Below are 13,728 nucleotides of genomic sequence, written 5' to 3' on the forward strand. Positions count from 1 at the left end.
AATAAAGCAGCCTCCATATTCCTCTCGCTTCCGGTTCCCTTTATGTGAACTGCTCATGTGACAGTAGTACAGAGTCTGATGTCTGCTCTTACTTTGACCTTGGTTCCTCCGGAAAATACCTTTTCATTCCTACAGATTATTTCCACAGAAGGCTCAGCAATCAGGGTTTCAAAATTGACAACACAGAATACTTTCATGACTTAACTCACCAAGACATTTTTCTCTTTCTTCTCGCCTTTCTTTTGCCAGCCTTTGCCTTTCGTCTGTTTTGAAAAGGATGTCCATAACTGGAAACAGAACAGCAGATAAGCATGTTAGGGGATGAGGAACCAGAAATATATAAGAAATTATACAGCCATAACTACAAATAAAAAGAATCCCAACTCACTACAATCAAGTCTGGAACAGCACCTCACTCAGAGATGCCAGAGCTTAACCACTAATAATGCCACTGGTAACGAGCAGACTGATAGGCATGGAGTTTCCCCACTAGATAAGGAGCAGCACTGGTGGCCCTTTATGGGTGAGCGAAGGACAAATGTTGAGGAGATGCTTGGAGCAACTGAAAGTCTCCAGTCAGACTGAGAATAATGCGGAATTATGCACAAGTATCAGAATTATCCAACACTTGTTTTCAACCTAAGCACACAAACTGAGGGGTTTCTATTCTGGCACCTTCTCTAGACCGCCCAGTCCGAATTGCAGCTCCTGTTATTAGTGAATCCTGGCTTCCGATCAATTAGCAGTTTATGTGCAGTTTGGATGAACACTTAACACTTAACCACCCTGGCGTTCTATTAAGATCGCCAGGGCGGCTGCGGGAGGGTTTTTTTTAAATAAAAAAAAAACTATTTCATGCAGCCAAAGCCCACTAGAGGGCACTCCGGAGGCGTTCTGATCGCCTCCGGCGGCCAGAAGTAACACGGAAGGCCGCAATGAGCGGCCTTCCGTGTTTTGCTTACTTCGTCGCCATGGCGACGAGCGGAGTGACGTCATGGACGTCAGCCGACGTCCTGACGTCAGCCGCCTCCGATCCAGCCCTTAGCGCTGGCCGGAACTATTTGTTCCGGCTGCGCAGGGCTTAGGCGGCTGGGGGGACCCTCTTTCGCCGCTGCTAGCGGCGGATCGCCGCCGCTGGCGATCAGGCAGCACACGCGGCTGGCAAAGTGCCGGCTGCGTGTGCTGCTTTTTATTTCAACAAAATCGGCCCAGCAGGGCCTGAGCGGCAGCCATCGGCGGTGATGGACGAGCTGAGCTCGTCCATACCGCTAAGATAAGGTGGCCACTAACGATCCAATTTCTAGTGAAAAATCGTTCGACCGACCAGAAATTCTGATGAGAAGTGAATTCGTTCACTACTCCATCAACAAACCAATCATTGCTTCCTATCACAACTAACAAGAAAATCCAAATTTTGGTTCGACGAAAATCTAATCGGACGACTGTTTTTATAATCGTTTGTAATTGATTGTGTCCATCAATGGAGATAATTTACACCCAATCCGATCAGAATTTCTGATCGCTCGAACAAGTTTTTGCTAGAAATTGGACTGTTCGTGACCACCTTTAACTTAATTTGTTCAGATCCACCTCAACCACATATGAAGACCTCAACAACCACAGCCTTAGAAACAGCTTGTGTCAAACCACAAAATATCGCCACAAACTATCATACTGACACTAATGCTCAGGTGAGATTAATCAAATATCAAAATGTATTAATAATTAAAATTGGACCCTACTGCTGAGTGTTCTCACACACCGGCCACCTTCAACCACTTACGCCAGCCCAGTCACACATCGGCTTACTGTCCGTTTTATGGTGACTAAAAGGGCCATAGCGTGATTGTTGAATAGATCGGTGTGAACACAGCCTTTTAACACCAATTTAAATTGGCTTTAAATTGTATGTCTTTCGAAGTATATATTCAATAAAATTTTGATATTTGATTAATCTCACCTATGCAGTAGTGTCTGTATTGTGATGAACACCTCTTACCCAGTATCCTCCTCACAGGTGCATCAACTTGATTTATCAAGACGTATTTTTACCATAAGTGCAAAAACTGTGCTGCCTATTTGTGCCTTTGAGATTTAGAGTACATACTATATTTTATTCCAACATAGACCAATCACAACAAACCCGGTTTCAGAAAGGGTGCAAACCGCATTAGCCTAGTAATATTTTTTTTTTAATTCTGGGAAGTAGCATACCCATAATGTATGCATTTATGCCATTCCTGAGACAATAGTGGGCGATACTGTACTACTACATGGCTGTGCCTAGATGTGACCCCTTAGCAAAAAGGTTCCAAGCCCAATCCCACCAATTCTAAAACAGGCCTGAAGGACACTAGTTACTGTTGGGGGGTGACACATTTGGAGGAATATGATCAGTATGTCTGCTATGGCTACAGTGACTTCCTTGTGCACTAGCAACATAGCCAGTCTCCTCACAAACGACATCACATTATTGCAGTCAACTATTATACTTGAACATGTCACCTTCTGTAACATAACAAAGTTGTTTCTTGCCTAGTAAATCATGCTTTCTATCCCAGCACACATAAATAATATTCAATGTGAAAATATGTTCTTATGTGAAGCTGTGGCAGAGCTGGTTAATATAAATAATGCTAACTGACCATGTGATGTTCGCATTAAGTCTGTGAAGGGCTGGTTTGGTAGGCAGTGGAGGTTCAGCCCACAGACTAAAGGTCTACTGGCTCTCATTCAGTGCCCTTTATTCCTACTCCATGCAGAAACCTGCACGTAGCTAATAACTTACAGGAAAACTACAGTAAAAACAAATGGAAAAGAGAATTACACTGAAGCAATCACAGAGGACAGCTCAGCGTTTGATTAAACTCAAGAGTCACACAGTCTACCTGCAAATGGGCAATAATGTACAGTACATCCTGGCATTCAACCTATGCAGCAGTATGTCCTACTTGATAAATACCCAAATTCTTTACCATGGATCATAAGTGGAAATTTAGGTCAGCATGTTCTCCAATACACAGCACCATTATTTCTAAAAAGATACACCGATATTCTTCTTCTGAAAATTAACACAAGTGCATCAGTCACAGAGCTCAACTCCAGAAATAGAGATTACTTTTTAAAACCAAGTACACCATAGCTGGAAGCTACTAGAGTTTTTATGGCTGTCTGTTTTCATGCGGGAGATTCTCTCTCTCTCTCTCTCTCTCTCTCTCTCTCTCTCTCGTCTGTGGAATCGCCTTGACCTTGCTTATAGAGAAACACTATACTCTGGTTGCAGGGGTTTGGTCACAGCCCCTGTCCATGTCACACTGTAATGTGACCAATGGAAAGATCCAGCATGCAGAATTATTCAGCAAACTACCCTTATTAAACTGGAATGCAGGTATACATTTATGTAAGATAACAGATCTGCACTACCCCCCTACTCACAAGTCTTCATTGTTAAAATTCCTACCGTAAGTACTAAACTAAGGCAATCATGTGATCACTACTGGTCCTAGCTGACCTCAATGATGGGCAAGCTCTTGTATATGTTAAAGCCAGATCCCAAAGTTGGCCACTTCAGGGTCTGGCCAGCCATTACATGAAGAACTTTATCCTTTCGGACTTTGGCCAGCCAGAACATGATCTGACGAGAGCTGGACAGCCCAGTCCCAGAGAAAGGGCAAAGCAGCACAGCAGTATCTGCAATTCCCAGGCTCCTCAAACCATCCCATTTTTCCCCGGTGCCTCTCACCTCTCCACTATCCGTGTCCTTTCACTCTGACAGGAGGAAAATAGACAGGGCAACCCTCCCACTTTTTATTGTCGCCCCTGTGCTGCTGGTACTTAAGTTGCCCATATGGCAACAATAACTGCATCAGAATCGCTCTTGCTATGCCATCCGTGCCTATGAGGATTCACATGGGTTATGGCAAAAAAAAATTTTTTTGCCAAGCTTCTGTTTTTTTCCCCAACACGCAAATTCGGTTTGTAAATATTGATTGAAATCGATGATTGAAATTGAAATCATGATTGAAATTAATAGGATGCAATTCCTCATACAAATCTGCATGCAGAGAATAGCTTTCAGTAGCCCCCTAGTGGAAGCGAACCCTTACGGTCTAGTCCCTACTGCCTTAACCCACATACTTCTTGTACGGGACCTGCATGGTCCCCTTGTCCTGCCACATACAGTGCTCAGATGCTGTGGGCACATCTGCACACAGCCCGAGCAAGAGTGGAAGAGGAGGGAGAAGCAGTGAGCCTGGAGAACAATGATCTGGGCACGGCCACTTCAGCTTTACATCAGCACTCACTAGGGATCCAGGAAAGGAGCCATAGAAAAAAAATCACTTTTATTAGGAAAGCATAAATGAATAATAAATAAAGGGTATATGGGACACTAAATGGTGCAGAAAAAAATTATAATCACCCATTGGAAACGAGAAAGCACAATATTAGGAATTACAGTCCATTCCCACTATATTCAAATACGCAGTTTTCCCCCGATTCTGAACAGCATGCTGCCGTTTTCCATCGCACACATCCAAATCTCTATAGTGATCCGGCTGCGGCTTTGCAGCAGCATGGAAAGCAGCACCCACTGGAAATAAGCCCTTATAATAAAAAAACGTCAGAAAATAAATAAATAAATAAAAATAGTCCTCAGAGTGAAGATCTAGGAGTTCTCTATTTTGGCCTATTTCCACTAGCTGTGAATCATGGTTGTTTTCCACACAAAAAAATCAATAGGCTGCATCTGAAATCGCATGGGGCCCCAAAAAAAATAGCGCTGGAAGCAGTTTTACGCAGGCTGCATCTGAATCCCTGTAGCGATTTGTAAGGCACAGCTATAATGATTTGACATGTGCCAGTTATCATAAGTCTGGAGGGCTGAACCAGTTGTGATGTTGGGGTAACGAAGTAAATTTAGAACTTTACAAGCCAAAAATGATAGCAAACACGTTACAGATGTCCATTTCATCCAGAGAGCTCATTTCTGTCAGGACTTTGGCTTCAAATGTATACAAAGCATCTACAAAGCACCTGAATGTCACTTTTACAAGCATCTATAAATGTACAATCGATAGTTATTATACTTCATACACACAAACTGCAGCAGTGAAACCACAATGTTATTTACAATGCCTCTTACATTAGTTAATAATCAAGAATAATGGACACACTATTCCCTCTGATGTAGTTTATAGCCAAAGTCAGGAGTCACACTGTCATATATTTGTTTGTCAAAGTCTAGGGCTAGTGTCTTAAAGAGCACTGGCTCTTCCCACCCCTGAGTAAACAGTAAACTGGTCCCCCCCCCCAAAAAAAAATAGAGACATTATCTATGGTACAGATTAGATTGTGAGCTCCGAGGGCCAGTTAGTGAGATGACTGTGCGATGTGCTGTAAAAAAGAGGTCAATGCTATATAAATACATAGCAAAATAATATAACAGCATTAGATGGACATCGTTTGTGAACAGCAGTTTTCAGATCTTGCCACAGATTCTCGATTGGATTTAGATCTGGACTTTGACTGGGCCATTCTAACACATGGATATGTTTTGTTTTAAACCATTCCATTGTTACCCTGGCTTTATGTTAGGGTCGTTGTCTGGCTGGCTAGCGTTTTGCATTTTGGCCAAAAAGTTCCATTTTGGTCTCATCTGACCAGAGCACCTTCTTCCACGTGTTTGCTGTGTCCCCCACATGGCTTGTGGCAAACTGCAAATGGGACTCCTTATGCTTTTCTATTAACAATGGCTTTCTTCTTGCCACTCTATCATAAAGGCCAACTTTGTGCAGTGCATGACTAATAGTTGTCCTATGAACAGATTCCCCCACCTGAGCTGTAGATCTCTGCAGCTTGTCCAGAATCACCATGGGCCTCTTGACTGCATTTCTGATTAGCGCTCATCTTGTTCGGCCTGTGAGTTTAGGTGGATGGCCTTGTCTTGGTAGGTTTACAGTTGTGCCATACTCCTTCCATTTTTGAATGATCGCTTGAACAGTGCTCTGTGGGATGTTCAAGGCTTTGGAAATCTTTTTGTAGCCTAAGCCTGCTTTAAATTTCTCAATAACTTTATCCCTGACCTGTCTGGTGTGTTCTTTGGACTTCGTGGTGTTGTTGCTCCCAAGATTCTCTTAGACAACCTTAGAACAGCTGTATTTGTACTGACATTAGATTACACACAGGTGCACTCTATTTAATCATTAGCACTCATCAGGCAATGTCTATGGGCAACTGACTGCACTCAGACCAAAGGGGGCTGAATAATTACGCACTCTCCACTTTACAGTTATTGATTTGTAAAAAATGTTTGGAATCATGTATGATTTTTGTTCCACTTTTCACATGTACACCACTTTGTATTGGTCTTTCACGTGGAATTCCAATAAAATTGATACATGTTTGTCACGGTAATGTGACAAAATGTGGAAAACTTCAAGGGGGCTGAATACTTTTGCAACCCACTGTATGTGCATTAGTGCAGCTGATATTTTCTTTTCTTTTGTTACCTTGTCAAAAACAGCAACCTTTTTCATAAAGCATAGTTAATCTGACATGATGTTCTATTAAATGTATGTAGAATTAAACTCTGCCAAAACAGGGGCTTTAATGAGGGCCACAGATAATGCAAGAAATACTCTGATGCTAAGTGTCCAGTTCCTCCTATCTGCACTGGCTGTGGTCTGATCCACTTACTGATACAGTGTCAGCAGAGGAACAGTTTCTTTGGACTATTGTACTAGAAAGGGGTCTCACCAGAGAAGCTTTCACTTTCTGGTAATACCTGCACAAGGCATTGGCCTCAATTCACTAAGCTTATCTCCTGTCTTTAATAACTCTTCTAGAGTTGTTACCATGGTGATAAGGCATGTAGTATTCAGGAAACATTTTACCTCAGGCAAACCTAAAGTTAACTCTTCTGTCTTTAAGTTAACTCTTCAATCCTTAAAATAACTCCAGAGTTAAAGACAGGCTGTTTATTAACTGCATGTGAAAATAACTACAGAGGAGGTAAATTAACTACAGAGGAGGTAAAATAACTACAAAGGAGGTAAAATAACTACAGAGGAGGTAAAATAACTACAGAGGAGGTAACTTAATGAATGAAGAGATAAGATAACTCTCTCTTATGTGGAGGTAAGTTTTCTCTTGCCTTAGTATCTCCAGCATGATCTTAGTGAATTGAGGCCATTGTAATAACTGCAGTCTAGCTAAAAAGCAGTGGAAACGCAAGCAAGATTTTTATTAAGTTTTTGATGGAGTGTGTCAGGAATATAGCCGCTAGTTATGAGGCTGATAATGTTAAGGATAATAACAGAACATATTTCTGTCCTGTTTCTGTCTACTGGGTAAAACCTCAGATGTGTATTGTGCTTGGGAGTAATTGGTCACCTGGCCAGAGTAAACTGAAGTCTAATGTAATTCTGTATGTAGATGTCCATTACCCCTGCCCCATTGTCCAGCAGGGGAAACTGTGTCTACTGCTAATTAGCTGACAATTGAGGAAGAATAGGCTGGTCGGCATGGCTTTTGAGTCTGGTGTCAGCCATTGTCCCATTATACAAGGCAAGCCTGCCAGAGTCTTGGGGACAGGGGGAAGTTGACACCTGAATGTTTGAAATGTATTTGACAGCCTACTGGAAATGATTGAAGGGGTGAAGTCCTTTTGATACCATTTTCTACCTGTGGAAATTAAATTATTGGTGGAGGTGCAAACTATATCCTTATCTTTGATTAGCTAGGAAATACTGTCAACAATGGGGTTGTCACCTGTAACATGGACTAGGGAAGTCTTTTTCATGTATGTGGATGTTAGATCTCTGGAAATCCAATTATGACTGAGGATGTAATTAAATCTAGGTCCCCCCCCCCCCCCCCCCCGTCCACACAGGCTTACAGCCTCGAGGCGAATATTTCATTATAAAAACCAGGGGACAGCTACCTCAAATCAGTCCCCTCCTGACGGTAGCGGCAGCTGGTCACCTGGCCCAAGCTAGTGGACTCCTGGTCTAACCAGAATTGTGTCCGTCCACAAAAGTCCAAGGTTATTCTATCTGGATTCCTGCATTTTGGTAAGCAAACTGCTTGGTGTGCATCTTTGTAACCTCTTATTTTTGTAACTTTTATCTTTGCAACTTTTTTATTTTTGTACATCTTTTGTATATATTAAGTTCTGCATTGTTCCTCGTTTTTTATGGAATATTAAATAGTTATTTAATAAGCTTGACTTCTGCTGTGCTAAACTAACACTCATAGCCTAGAAGAGATTGAAGTGCAACTGTGTATAAATCCATGCCTAATTGTATGCTTGAGCAACACTATCATATGAAATTGGTAGTATCGTTCGGAACGACTGTTAGTGGTTTTGCTTCACTACAGTGTAAGATTGCAACTGTGTGTGTGTGGGTGCATGGCGTTCTCGTATTCGGCCTAAGCGCAAAGCTGACCCGAATACGAAAACGCGGAGTGCGCGCTGAGGACTCGACAGCAGAGTGGAAGTGTCTAGCGAACCGCTAGTGGTGGCAGTGAGAAGTGTTCTGGGGGGGTCACAGCCTTGTTTGTAGCGTAAATAAGGCTGCTCCCTGCTTGATCTGGTCAAACCCGCAGTCGGGAACCGTATACGCAGGCGTGCCGCGGGCCGGTTCCTGACAAATCTGGGAAATCTTGGAAATGGTTAGGTAATTTTTTCCTTTACTTTCTCCCCTCGATGACATCGCAAAGGGAAGAGACATTCATGTCACAATTGTGCTGGTGATTACAACAGTTTGAAATTCACCCATCTCCTGGTACCAGCTAGCTAGTAAAATGGAGGGACGAAATCAACCCGGTGGAGATGCGGACAGCAAAAAACAAAACTGGACAGAAACTGTAACCTTGACATTATCCTAAGCTTTAAAAAACTCAGTGACCAATCACAGATACATGAGAGTCCATGTAAGCTTATGTACACCAGGTCTAATGTCTTTTTACTCCTTTATATGACGGTCCATAAATACAAACTCTAATGATCAATGGTCAAGAAGAACTAGGATGAAGCCTTTTTCAAATTATAGAAATGAAAAGAAAACCGCTTTAAAAATATGGTTTAGGAGACCCCTAAAAACCTATTCAGACTACAATTTCCATGAAATAAAGCGTAAAGGCTGTGGCCATCTAGTATACAATGCTGGTTGCCTAGTGACTGAATCAAAGGGTTTTATGCTGGGAATGCACCATATTTTGGCAGATAGATGGTTCAATAGATAATTTCCAACAGGTCCGATCTTATTTTCTATTGTTTTTCTGATCGATTTCTCATAAAACTGAATGGAAATGGATAAGAAAAAACGATCGTAAAAAATCGATCCGACAGTAAATCTGCTGAAAAATCGAATCGTGTATTCCCAGCATTAGGCTATTTAACACAGGCCTCTTCTTTGGACCAAAACCCCCCAAAAAACGGATGACTTTCATCTCTGCAAATTTAAGGTGCTTTTCTTCACAAATCTGGACATTCCAGGTCCCTTTAGAGAAGCAAGTGATAAATAAGACCCGGAGGGTTTATCACACTGTGAAACTTTTCTAAACTCACACCTCCAGCTTAGATTTGTTTATAAAAGCATAGCACATATACTGTATATTAAGAAGCAAGTAAACAGGGAGATCTTAAAGGAGTCATCAGGATATCTTTAAGAAAATGAGTGCTACTTACCGGGGGCTTCCTCCAGCTCCAAGCTCCCAGGACGTCCCTCGCCGCAGCTCTGCCTGCACAGTCCGCTCCGGCCCACGTGGCGGTGATTGACAGCGCCGCTCGCGCAGTCTGACGTCATCGCCGGGGACCGGGACAGACCTGCGGCTAAAGGCAGAGCTGCGGCGAGGGACGTCCTGGGAGCAGATCCCCTGATGACTCCTTTAATAGTGATGTTTGATTCTTTCCATTTGCTATTTTTTTCCAGATTCTGAGTGACCTTAACCTTCCTGGCAGTAAGCCCGAGCTGAGCTCGGGCTATGCCGCCGGAAGGCACTACTCAGGCCCCGCTGGGCCGATTTGCATAATTTTTTTTTCTTGCTACACGCAGCTAGCACTTTGCTAGCTGCGTGTGCAATCCGATCGCCGCCGCTACCCGCCGATCCGCCGCTACTCGCCGATCCGCCGTGCCGCAGCCGCCCCTCCCCCCCAGACCCCGTGCGCTGCCTGGCCAATCAGTGCCAGGCAGCGCTGAGGGGTGGATCGGAGTTCCCTTTGACGTCACGACGTAGAGGACGTCGGTGACGTTATCCCGCCCGTCGCCATGGCGACGGGGGAAGCCCTCCAGGAGATCCCGTTCTTTGCAGCAACTATCATGTAGCGAGACCTTGTCTTGCTACATGGGAAAAAAAAATAAACTAAAAAAAAACAACAAACGGCTGTGCTGCCCCCTGGCGGATTTTAATAAACCGCCAGGAGGGTTAAAGAACAACTATAAAAGAAACTGTTTTTCTGTAAACCCCACATACCTATAGAGCTTTTAGCCAGCAACACTAGAAAGCTTTTCTGAGGTCTCTCAGCACAGCCTGTGTGGAAAAAAAATGACTTGTTTACCAGCCATTTGTAACAATTTGTGTCTGGAGGCAGAGCTGAACTCTAACCTGGCTATAAACTGTTTACTTTAAACTATGTGCCAGAGAGACAGGAACACAGAGCTTCAGTTCATTATTTAAACACATTTAAGGCTATATTTCTGCTTTTTATCATTCTGAGCAGATTCCAGTCACGGTATTAGAGCCAGTGAAGATTGTTTCTGTATGCTGGATGTGCTGGGCTCAGTCCTCCATAGTACTGCCCACAGTGAAAACTGTTATCTGTAAATGTCATTTTCTTCACATAAAAAAAATGAAAAGATGAAAAAAAGCCTTTGTATTGCGATTTGCTAGTAATTACTGGAAATATGAAGCATTTAGAATTTTAGTTCACTTTGATGGTTGTCCTTGACCTGAACTCTTGCACAGGAAAGAATGAAAACAGATAAATGCACACTGCATGCATTTAGAGAGTTTAGCCTTTCTAATTCCCCCTCATCTGTGACTAATCACAAAATTTAAAAAAATGCTCTAAAAAGTTGCCCATGTGGAAGAACTGACCAAATTGATCCATTAAAAGGACCAAAGTGAGCCGATCCATTGGTTAACATTGGATCCGTTCACATCTGTTCTTGTCCGCTATGTTACGATTCACTAAACCATCTGTTTTTTTAGGCCAATGTGAACTGGGCCAAATCTATTATGAGTCAGCAGTAACACCTTGCAGATTCTAAAATCTGTGGTGTCAGCAGAAACCAAGCAGTGGTTCTTCAGCTAAATTAAAGGAGCACGCCACCTACTGGACATAACGGGTAAATAGGATAATTCAATATTAAAGTGGACCTGAACTCTTGTACAGGAGAGAAGGAAAACAGAGAAATGCACCCTGTATGTATTCAGCAAGTTTAGCCTATCTAATTCCCCCTTATCTGTGACTAATAACAAGTTGTAATGGTATCCCGCAGCTGCCTCAGCTGACAGCAATGGCAGATATCTCATTTGTAAACACAGGATGTTAAAGGGAACCTAAACAGAGGGATATAGAGGTTTCCTTTTAAACAAGACCAGTTGCCTGGCAGTCCTGCTGATCTCTTTGGCTGCAGTAGTGTCTGAATCACAGACCTGAAAGCAGCATGCAGCTAATCCAGTCTGACTTCAGTCAGAGCACCTGATCTGCATGCTTGTTCAGGGGCTGTGGCTGAAAGTATTAGAGACACAGGATCAGCAGGAGAGTCGGGCAGCTAGTATTATTTTAAAAGGAAAAATCCATATCCTTCTCAGTTTAGGTTCCCTTTAACAATACATTTGCTGTCATGAAAGTAGGAAGTAGAGAAACTGCCGATTTATTGCTGGATTTGTATCAGTTGTAACTAAGACATGCTTTTCCTTAATGGTTATTATGCTGTTGCTTATCTTTTAGAGCAGAAAGGAAGTTCTGAGTCCAGGTCCACTTTAACACAGTATATCAGATACTCACTGCATATCTGTGAATACATTCACACTGTAAGCAACAGTAAAGTACAGTCACTACTGCGAATGTGCAAATAAAACATCTCTGAGCCCTTTCTCTGAAAAAAAACTATTAAACTATAGATTCCCTTAATACTCTCCAGTGACATGTGCTGCATTTTACAGACCTGCCAGAGTAAGCTGTGGGGTTTTCCCATCTGACACTCTCCTGTCGTCTATAATAATTCCCACTATAAATCCATCTATGTAGCTTCTCTGCATTGTTGACTTAATTACCAGTTACACATTAAACGGAGGCACAAAAAGCTCAGATGGCTGTGACTGAACCTCAGAAGATCATGGCCAGTATAAGATCTCAGTCACTGTGCAGCCACATCAAACGTCTAGAATGACAAACAAGGCACTCTAAAGATTAATCAAACAAAAACAGATCACAATAAAGAAAACACACTTAATACTCAGGTGGTGTGCCCTGTATTTCCTCATCCCACACAAAGGAAAACACCTGCTTTACAGCACAGGATCCATTACAATACTGTACAATGTTTATTGGCAGTCCAGTCTACAACTAGCAGAAACACCTGATCTGCTGCATGCTTGTTCAGGGTCTATGGCTGAAAGTATTAGAGGCAGCAGATCAGCAGGGCTGCCAGGCAACTAGTATCGCTTAAAAGGAAATAAATATGGCAGCCTTCATTTCATTCGGACAGCGGGTTCACTTTAAGTGAATAGAGTGGCTGGATCAGTCGGGTGCCACCAGAGATATAATTTGAATAGCTGTAAAGTGTGCTGATGGATATTCCACTATTGGCTTTGCAATGCAAATCTCAGTACTTCTTCATTCTTATTCAGCTATGCTTAAAGTACACCCAAAGTGAGAGGCAAAGCCATATTTGTTTGTTTGTTCTTTTTTAAATATGTTTTATTGACCCCAACCCCACTTGTTTGTAGAACACTGTCCCCAATGTACCAACTTTGTTTGCTTTTATACCATTTGCCTGACAGTCCCATTGATCTCCATGACTTCTGTAGTGTCTAAAAATCATACACCTGAAACAAACATGTAATCCAGTCAGAAACATCGGATCTGCATGCTTGTTCAGGATGTAATGCCAAGTATCTGAGGAAGAGGATCAGCAGAAGCGAACACTATGAATCCCGCGCAGGAGACTTGGGCGCAGCCGGCGCCACCATAGGCCGTAATAGGAATAGCAGCACACAGGGAGTAACTTCGGCGCCATCAGAAGACGGAGCAGAAGTTACTTTTAAAACACAATAATTCTGCTTCCAGCAATTGCTGGAAGCCAAATTATTTCATTCCCCAACATCCATGGCGGCCTGGAGGGGGAATAGTATTTAACACGGCCGAGAACTTGTGCAACAGCAGGATCAGCCATATACCGGCTGTATCCTGCGCCCAAGTCTCCTGCGCCGATAACTCTCGTACGCCAGCGGAAGTAATGAACCAGCAGGACAGCCAGGCAACTCACATTGTTTTAAAGGAAATAAAAATGTCCGCCTCCATATATTACTCTCATGTCAGGTGTGCTGTAACAATCCTCTTCTCCTTCCTCACACCTTACTCTAAGCCCCCCCCCCTCCCCCCAACATTTCCACTCTCCCTCCATCTAAACCCCGTCCTAATGGCTGCCCTTTTCTCCATACACTTCTCTGGCATCTACACCAAAGCCGGGTACACACCATGCAATTTTCACTTCA

General features: G+C 42.9%; 1 protein-coding gene across 7 annotated transcripts in view; it reads right to left on the bottom strand.

Moving 5' to 3' along the window:
- MAP7D2 (MAP7 domain containing 2) overlaps positions 1-13,728 on the bottom strand; it is a 179,033-nt gene that overhangs the window by 107,552 nt on the left and 57,753 nt on the right. For all 7 annotated transcript variants that reach the window (XM_068270001.1, XM_068270003.1, XM_068270002.1 and 4 more), the window contains exon 2: positions 210-287. In XM_068270001.1, the coding sequence (XP_068126102.1) occupies positions 210-287 (78 nt within the window). The remainder of the gene's footprint in view (positions 1-209; positions 288-13,728) is intronic.

The sequence above is a fragment of the Hyperolius riggenbachi genome, chromosome 2, assembly GCF_040937935.1.
Source record: "Hyperolius riggenbachi isolate aHypRig1 chromosome 2, aHypRig1.pri, whole genome shotgun sequence".
In the NCBI taxonomy this organism is placed as follows: Eukaryota; Metazoa; Chordata; class Amphibia; order Anura; family Hyperoliidae; genus Hyperolius; species Hyperolius riggenbachi.